This window comes from Buceros rhinoceros, unplaced genomic scaffold, assembly GCF_000710305.1.
Source record: "Buceros rhinoceros silvestris isolate BGI_N320 unplaced genomic scaffold, ASM71030v1 scaffold2243, whole genome shotgun sequence".
Lineage (NCBI taxonomy): Eukaryota > Metazoa > Chordata > Aves > Bucerotiformes > Bucerotidae > Buceros > Buceros rhinoceros.
Genome location: NW_010402825.1, coordinates 24222 through 33793, shown reverse-complemented (window position 1 = coordinate 33793; position 9572 = coordinate 24222). Strand labels below are relative to the sequence as shown.

Below are 9572 nucleotides of genomic sequence, written 5' to 3'. Positions count from 1 at the left end.
GCTCTCGATGTCACTGCTGCTGCAGTGACTGCATGACTGAGTTAAGGGGTGGGTTAGCCGTGCGTGATGGGAGTGTACCCATCTGGGGACTGGTTTTGCAGTATAGGTAACGCCTGTCATTCAGCCAAGCGTCATGTGTGACCCAGGTCCTGTTAACTGGTTCCTGTTGCAGGCACAACAGCCGTGCACTTCTTCTTGACCATGCATCCAGCTGTCACCAGTAACTTCCCAAGTCCATCCACGTTTGAGGAGATCCAGTTTTTTAATGGACCCAACTATCATAAAGGAATCGATTGGTAAGAACCCAGACACGTGTTCTTCTGTGATAAGGTGCATGCACCTTTTCTTCTGCTGAGTCTCTCTGTATGTCCGCGCCAGCCACCTTAGTAGCTTCTCTATTTCTGAACAGCTGTTTTCATTGCTATTGCTCAGCACATGTTCTCTGTTTTCCTGATAACCCAACTGCTGTTGCAGGAGCAGGACAGGTAGTTCCCGATTTGACTGACTGTTCACCAGGAGACCTGTAGCCATGATTTTACCTTTAAAAATGCAGAGTCTTTGCTGAATGCACTGTTGTCATGAGGTTCTTTTCCTTTGACGTGCAGAACAGACAACAGTGCGCTCGTAAAAAAGTTCTTCGTGGTTTTTCGACAGGACAGGATGACCTCCCTTCTGTTGTTCTGGGCCCTTTAGACATAGAGCCATCACTGCATTCCTTGCACTGGCTCCAGTGTCCACCTGCACACCTTGATCTTTACCTGTGAAGGTATGCAGTTATAAAGATCCCAGTCACTGGGCACTGTGTTTCCAGGCAGAGAAATTTTAAAGGTGTTTCTTGCTCGAAGCACTAAGTTCTAGTCAACCGTGGTGCCGCACTCTCTCATGCGTGGCTCTGAGGGGTGGCTGTGTGGCAGTGAGGCATTCTGACGTGGGGTTTCTTTGTCTGTGAGCTGTGGGAGGTTTTGTCTGACTTCTCTAGTCATTTAGAAGACCATGGAAAAGATCCTGGAAGGGGGCTGGTACTTGAGCAAAGCTCACGAGTCAAGCACTACAGAGCAGCTGCAGCAGCTGACAAGCCTGGAAAGCATAGGCTTTTACGGGCATCTCCTGGAAAAGCCATCGAACTTCATTCGAGCGTAGCATCACATGCAGGAGGGGAATCTTTGTGTTTAGCGTGGAATCTGAGTCCATTGTACAGCTTAAATTTCAGCAGAAACCAGACTTGCAGTGCTTTACAGTGCCCTGATACTCCTGTTACCCTCTCCCCTCTACCACTACTTGAATGTCTTACAGTTTCCATGTTACTAATTTGACAAGCTCCTGTGAGGCAGAGCAGAGGTCTCTACCCTGTGTCTCAGCTATGGACTGAAGAGCAGAGAGACAGACAGTTTAAAAAGGCAGTCAGTGGCAGGGCAGGCAGCCAATTCTGACCTTACTCCTGGACAAAACCTGTTTTCTGCTAGTTTGTGACTAGTACCTTCCCCTCAGCCTTTTTCTTCCGCTGCCTGAGAACTTGAGAAACGCACTCTCAGCCAAATACTTTCTTAGCCGTCTATCATCTCCAGCTTTGCATGTTGTGCTCTACCACCCCTTTCCAAGTCATGCCTCTGAGCCCTGCACGGCTCTGGCCATTCGTTGCATTCCTGGGGAGGTGCACTTGTTCTGCCAACCATGTCTATGGAAGGGGAGCAAGGGCATCATTTTGTCATGTGCCATCTCTTTGTTGGGCCACGCTGCTCACCAGCGTCCCATCTGTTTGGCAGGTACATGGAATTCTTTCCGATCCCCTCCAATGCCAGCACAGACTTCATGTTTGAGAAGAGCGCCAATTACTTCGACACAGAGGTGGTACCAAAACGTGGTGCAGCCCTGCTGCCTCGAGCCAAAATCATTACTGTTCTGATCAACCCTGCTGACCGAGCCTATTCGTGGTACCAGGTAACTCCCCTGCACTGCTGTGGGAGAGGACAAGAGAGATGTTCCGGGGAGGTGGGGGGTTGATTCAGAAAGCGCATGGGCCCATTTCCATAGAGGGCCCAGGGGCACGACGCAGGCTGCCTGCAGAATGCAGACAGGCTTACATGCAGAGGCTCTGGCGGGTGGTTGGGCCGAGTCAGTGGGGTCTGCACAGAGATGTGTAAGGTGGGACTTTGTGTTCCTGCTCCTGAATTTAGCTTACATTTTCCAGCACCAGCGTGCTCACAATGACCCTGTGGCGCTCAATTACTCCTTCTACCAAGTGATCTCTGCAAAATCCCAGGCCCCTCAGGAACTGCGCAACCTGCAAAGCCGATGCCTGCTCCCCGGCTGGTATTCCACCCACCTGGAGCGCTGGCTAACATACTACCCCTCGGGGCAGGTAGGAGCTTTGGCAGCGGAGGCTATTCTGGAGCCCTTTGTTGGTTTAGCAAAGAGGAGAGGAGAACAAACTGTAATATTCACAAGCTCCCCACCTGCCTTGTTTTCATTTCACCTCCTGTCTTGTCTTCTGGAACAAGAGCCACTACCTGCTTCCCCCTATTGTGAGTGGATAAGACATCAGGCTTGCACTTTATTTGTAAAAGTAAATGGGTGCAGGAGGATACTGTGAGCTCCCAGAGAGCACCACAATATCAAGAAGTTTAGCAAGAAGAGCAGTGTAAGCCCTCCCTCCCTTGTATCTCAGCAGCCTGCCGCCCAGGGACCCTCTTTGGGCCCAGTAGGTGTTCAGCTACTCGCTGCGGTTTCACTGCTTTAAAGAGAGGCTCTTGGACTTTACCACTTCTTAGTTCCTAGTTGTGAAGCCTTTAGCTTTCTGATGAAAGGAAATTTCACTGCAGAAATGCCAAGATTCTGTGTTTTGTGTATAAATTGGCAAAAAGTCAACTAATAGACAATATAGACAATTTCTGTCTCTAATTAATTTCCCAGCAAATATAAACTGTCTCATACAGTGGGAATCAGGATGTGTTTTCCCAATTTTCCTTCTGCTGCTGGGGTTATCCCGAGTCTATAATCCAACAGAGGCTTGTAATGCCCATTTAGTCTCAGTCTCTGCCAAAGCAGCAGTCAAAACGGTACGTGACAGATCTGCCAAGACTACAGGAGAGATGGGAAAACATTCTTGGGCTTGTATGTCATTGCCTTACTACTCCCGGAGGTTACTGCTGTGAGGGACGACAGAGCCAGACAGGCCCTCCATGTACTTAGGATGGGTCAGGGTCTCCTACCTTTCCCAGACTTCAGTTCATGGGACTGTTCTGTTCAGTTCTTTGGAAGAGGTAATATATTAGCACAGTCCATCATACTTGTAATAGGAGAACAATCCTGGGTTACAGGAGGATACTTGGCACAGTGGCTGCTCACACCTAAAAAGAATACATGAGGTTTCCAGAGATGTTACAGGAGGTTTGGCCAAAGGCAAGTTTATTAAGCAAAGCCTGTCATGATCTACTATGGTGTTACGGTACTTGTGGCCCGTATTGTAAGTTCTCTGGAGACAAATGGGCCAGTGGGTCACATCCCCTGCACTGCGTTGCTCTAGAATAAACAGGCTTTGGCAGCCTTCACTCTCATACACAAAGGCCAAGGGCAGTTTTGAGATCCAGGATGCTCACGGGTGTCATTCAGCACAAGCTGTCAGAGGTTAAGGCAGCTGCTGTCTTTTCAGCTTCTCATTGTGGATGGTCAGGAGCTGAGACACAACCCTGCCTCTGTAATGGACAACATCCAGAAGTTCTTGGGAGTTACACCACTCTTCAACTACACCCAGGCCCTCAGGTAGGGAACTTGGTTTTTTGGGGGAGGACACTTTCTTAGCCAAGTGTGATACTAGAAAGCACTTGATTGGAAGAGTACTACTTCTCTTTGAGTACAAGACGTGCCAAGGTTTCAGAGGTATGCCCAAGCCTAAACTAGATAGATAGCGTGAGATGCTTCGCCAAGACTGGAATCCCGTGATGAGTCTTTCCAGAAATGGTAGGGGAAGGGCTGGTTTTTGGCACTGGCATGCAGAAGTAACTATGATGTTTTCCATTTGGTCTTTGCGGTTTCAGAAAAGCTGCTGGAATTTTTAGCGTGTTTATGCTTTGTGTTATGCCTGTATCTGACAGAAAGTAGAGGAGGTAAGATAAAAAAAGTATAATGCGCTGCTCATGTCTTTAACCAGATGAAGATTAGGGGCATGTCACACAGTTTTGAGGTAAAGAGCCTATTATTACGGAAGACAGGGACTTTGACAGGTGTCCAGAGCTATGAGGAAGCATTAGCGGAGGCACTACCTCACTGCTACTAAGTTGAAGGATGTTACTCAGCTATCACTGTGATCTTGTCCCCAGTGCAAGTGCACTTAATCCAGATAGGTTACATGCTAGTTGAAGGTGAACTGTGGCTGTAGTGAAAACTCTGCAAGCCCACTGGAGATCCCAAATGTTGTTCTTTGCATCTGAAACCAGTGATTTCACATCTTCCCTGCTATCCCAGCCTGTGCTACTTGAGGTAGCAGGGGGGGTGTGCATGTGTAGGCACAGGGCCATTGCCCATTCCTTTAGCAGGAAAGACAGAAGAATGAATGCAGCTCTCCTCTTGACAGTTGTTTTCCAAGAGGGTGGCACATGGCTCCCCAGGGGAGGGGAGGTTTAGCCTGACGAGCTGAAGCACATGGGGTGATGGTGAATGGACTGGTTACAGCAGTGGCGCTGGCTGGTACCCTTCAGCCAGGGTCAGAAAATAAATGGTATTGGTCAGCTTGCCTCAGGGTTTGGTAGAGGCACTTGCTCAAATGTGACGCTCACCTTTGGCCAATTAAAGGGACAGGACAGACCAGGACCAGACATGATTTCCAATACTGCCTTACACCTGTGTTTTAGCAAGAGAAGAAACACTGAGTCTTTAAACGGCCAAGAGATTCTCTAATGTCTCAACTATAATGAGGAGATTTAAAAGAATTTACAAAGATTAAAACAGTGATTATTATTCCCCCTTGCAGGCTTAACTCACAAATACTGTAACACCGGTGTTACCTCTGAAATTTGCATAAAGCTGAAACTTTCATGGTTTTAAGGGATTTCTTCTCAAAGTCATCAAGTGCTTAAAAAAAAAAAACAATACCATAAATAAGTAAATTAAACAAAACCCAAACCCCATTTGTAAAGCACTGAAATGGGAGTTACTTAATTGCTGCGGCTACTGATCAGGCACGTGGTGGAATATTTGAAGACAAGAGTGTCCTTTTCAGATTTGATGAAGCAAAAGGATTTTGGTGCCAGCTGCTAGATGGAGGAAAGACTAAATGCCTAGGCAAGAGTAAAGGAAGAAAATACCCTGATATGGATTCCTCGGTGAGTAACTCTCAAATTTGTTGGAAGCAAGAAATGTAGAAACATCCCAGCAAACCAACATGGATTTTCCTACCATCTGTGTCCTAGATAACCTATGCAACTTGTGTTGAGGGTAACGTTTTCTTACATGCTAACAAACATGGTCTGTATTTTCCACACAGTCACGACTGTTCCTAAGAGACTTCTACCGGGAGCACAACATTGAATTGTCCAAGCTCATGAACAGACTTGGACACCCCCTTCCAACCTGGCTTCGAGAGGAACTGCAGAACTCCAGCTGGAGCTGAGAGGGAATCCCTTGCCCTCAGTGCCACGGGGATGTGTCGTGCTCCAACATGTACTATGAGGTCATCTCTTGTCAAGCCAAACCAACTGGACAAATGAGCAGGAGCAGAGAATGTGCATGTGGAGCCTTTCCCCCCACCCAAGGGGAAAGTGTCCACTTTCCACGCCCCAAGTGTCAGGGGCTACTGCCTCTGACACTGCCCTCAGGCATGGAGTGCAAGTCACATTCTTGAGTAAAATGTTTTGTTACGCTTTGACTTTTACTTACAGGAAGGATGTGGAATGCCTGCCCTGCTCTGAGTGGGGGAGAGAGAGCGTGGTTAACACTTTAAATTATTCTTCTCAGTATATGAAACAGGCAGTAGCTGGAAGGTTAACATGTTACTCTTCTGAGTCCAGAAGTGAAGACTTACGAGGTCACCTATTGAGCCCACTGCTGAGAGAAGAGCAGCAGCTTAATAAAAGAGGAATCTAGTCCAGTGAACCCCAGCTTTATCCAGTAGTCTATCTGGCAACAGCAGGGTACGGGAATGCCCTGTTTCTCCCCATGCAGCATGCAGTAGCCGTAATCGTTACTTACAGTGCCACTGTGTGAGGCTGGTGGGGACTGCACCTTCTTGGAGACATGTCCTAGACACAAGATTGCTCTCCTCATCCGCAGCATTGTTGGTGTGATACAGTGTCCAGTGACTTTGATCAGTGGGCAGGGGGGAGATAAGGCAAAACTGCAGATACTGACACACACACATAGAATTGATTTGTTATTCTTAGGGAAAACGTTGCTGCACATGGCAATGTAGCGTGTATTTCTCTGCAGGGACATCAGACATTTCAAGAGACAACCAAGGAGCAGTATGTCCCCTGGGAGCACTCTGGAGGCATGTGTTTGTGTAGCACAAGCAGCTGGGGGAGGCAAAGCTCAGGTATTGCAAAATAAGACTGATACAGCTGAAAGCAGACAATTCAGGTCCCCGTGTCTGATCAGCTTAAAAATAAAAAGCCACAGGGCCCCCACCAGCTAGCGCCCACTTGGATTGTTGGACTGCAAGGAGATCAAAGAAGAAAAGCAAAAAATGAGTTAAAGTAAGTATAGTTGAGCTATAAAGGGAAGACTTGGAGGTAGAAGTGGTTTCCTGTGTCCAGAAGGGGCTGTTTACCACTGCCACACAGAGACAAGTAAACCAAGGTGCTTTGCCTCGAGAGGGGTCTCTGTTCTCAGAGGAAATCCTTCATCATGGTTGTACACGGTTTCAGTCGCTGAGCCATGAGCCGCTCGAGTTGTGTGGTCCTGGGAGATTGCCGTGGTTCCAGAGGGGCAGGACCCATAAGAACACAGATTATGGGAACTTCCACAACTCCTCCTATCCTGAAAGTTGCTTCAACCAAGCTTTTCCATTGAGCCTTAGGTATCGTGTATTTCTGAATGAATGGTGCATTTACCGTTGTATGTAAATGTATATAGTATGCAATTACAGTATTTTATTTCATGTGCCCTTGGAAAGGGATATTTTGTGCAGCCCAAAAAAAAAGAGGACAGCAAGACTAGAAACCCCTCTCCTCCTAGAGAGAGAGAGAGGAGCTGGACTTCCTGCACTGGATTCATGTATAGCATCATTCACATTGAATGATAATGAAGAAATTCTTGGCTCTCGAAGCTGAGCACAAGTGTCTGAATAAAAGCTAGAAGTAGTAGTAAGTGGAGATTCAATAAATGTACTACTTATTTTTCTTCTTTGTTATGATTTCGAGTGATGTCATGGAACCTAAGCTGGTAGAAGGGTAAGAAAACCAGAAAAACCTACTGCAGGCCTTACAGCTAAGACTTGGGAGGGTAACAAGGTGTTTAACTCCTCTCAGTTGTTACAACACAGAAACCGTGTCCTAAGGTTCCTGCACTGCAGGCAGCTGAAGGCTTGCAGAACCTGGCACAGCAGACAGCCTCAATGCAGAGACTCGCTTACGCACTAGCGAGGACTTTCGGACCACTCTGGGCTACTGCAGTGGTTTCCAGCTGCTGTGCAGCACCAGAGCTTTGCTGTGCACCTCCTGTCCAGGTGTGCACACACAACTTTACTCTGAACTGGAAGCAGAACCGTGTTTAAATGGTCATGTTGTGACAGCATTATAAAACGGCCTTACAGCTATCACTTCACAAAACCGCAGCAGAGCAGCTGGTATAACGCCCTGCCAGAGGAGGGGGGAAAGCACACCCCCACCAGTGCTACTGCTCCTCCCTTAAACACAGGTTCCTGCTCTTAATCCATTATTGGTTGTCACTTAGGACAATTACTTCATGCTTTACCTTTGAGGAGACAGATTTAAACATGAAAAAATAATCGAGGTACCAGGAATAAATGTTGGGAGGGGCTTACGGAATGTCAGGTTAGTTTACTGGTGACAGTCCTTCACTCAAGGCAGCACAGGTCAGCTGTGTAGACTCATTATTTATTCTATTCCACACCCCAGCCCCCTCCCAGTTGCTTAATGTCTGTGCTGTGCTTGTTCTTTCTGCTTATGCTAAGGCCAGACAAATCACCTGCTGTGGTCAGATCCAAATGTGGACCTAGCTGATGAAGAGTCATTTTCAAATCTGGTCACTCCTGCTGACTGACTGCAAATTGCTGCAGAAGCCACCTTTTTTTCCAGACAACCCTTCAAAGCTGTGCAAACAAACACCACCCCACTCCCCCCACCCCCCCCAAGAGAAGCTCTTATTATCAGCAGCTTGATGACAGCAAAAAGCCAACAAAACCATCTTTTCCAGTGAGCTACACTGGTTACTAGCTACTGACCCAGTAGGTACTTAGCACATACAGACCCCTGCACATCGTTTTAACAAAGAGTGGCAGTAACCCTCATCGTGTTACCTCACTGTTAAGTAACAGACCTTCACCATAAGCAGTTCATGACTCAGCAAGAAACACAGTAACCACAGAACATTACCTGAAAAATTTTTCAGGTAATGTATTAAAAATATCCATAAGAAACCAACCCGTTTCAAAAGTAGTAGTTTGACCCCAGGCACTCAGAAACGCACATTTGTAACAGCAACAGTAGCCAGGTCACATTGTGCTTCAGACCTGGAAGGATGAGAACTGGCAAAAGAAACAAGAAGAAATAAAGCTTTCTTTTCTTTTTTTTCTTCTTATACCAACCTCAGAAAAAAAGTCTCACCATATGAAGCTGGAACATTACTCACACACAGCCTCTGGAATTCAGTCAGGAAAATACCTAGCAGAAAGAGGGAGCAGCCTACTTTTGAGTAGAGGAAATACTGCTATGAATCCTTACTATAGGGTAAAGACCTGTTAAGGGAACAGGGAGAACTTCTCTGTAGGTGGCAGCTTGTAGCAACTCTACATAAAAAACTGGATTGCTGAGAACTGCCAATTTCAACTGACAGCACTGCAAAGGTCCATATTCCTGGCAGAAGGCTGCAGGCGATCAGAATGACATACACGAGTCTAGCTGCATGAATTCAACAGGCAACTTGCTCAAACTCATCCTGGTGCGTTTAGCCCTCACACACAGCTGCTAGGAGAATCTTCTGAGTCCTTGCTAGTCTTCTTCTTGCTGTATCAATAGAAACACAGCAAGAAAAGCAATGACAAACAGGTCTGAACATGCCAAATGAATCTGAAACAAATGTAGGTTTCTTCCTTGCTGAATCCTCCGTGTCTCCTTGCTGAATCCTCCGTGTCTCCTGGCTGACGGTGCAGCTGCAAGCAAGACATTAAGACAGCAGCAGTTAACACTAGTGTTTTCAGCAGGCTGCCTCAAGCCAGGACTAATCTCTCCCATCACACAGCAGGACATGGATTGAGCGCTAGTGCCTCCTCTCCAGTTGTGAGGCCTTTAACAAGTTGTTTCTTCCCTTTTTTTTTTCTTCTTCTTCCCCATAGTCCACACTACCCTTGTGCATGTGCTATATACAATGGACTCCTAATGCATTGCCAGCATCTTCCTCTT

At 46.9% G+C, this 9572-nt stretch overlaps 1 protein-coding gene across 1 annotated transcript in view; it reads left to right on the top strand.

Annotated features, from left to right (window-relative positions):
- NDST2 (N-deacetylase/N-sulfotransferase (heparan glucosaminyl) 2) overlaps window positions 1-5605 on the top strand; it is a 23985-nt gene extending 18380 nt beyond the window's left edge. The window contains exons 8-13 of the mRNA XM_010132751.1: window positions 173-296; window positions 1764-1938; window positions 2189-2359; window positions 3650-3759; window positions 5216-5318; window positions 5480-5605. Coding sequence (XP_010131053.1) covers window positions 173-296; window positions 1764-1938; window positions 2189-2359; window positions 3650-3759; window positions 5216-5318; window positions 5480-5605 — 809 coding nt within the window. The remainder of the gene's footprint in view (window positions 1-172; window positions 297-1763; window positions 1939-2188; window positions 2360-3649; window positions 3760-5215; window positions 5319-5479) is intronic.
- The last annotated feature ends 3967 nt before the right edge of the window (window positions 5606-9572 follow it).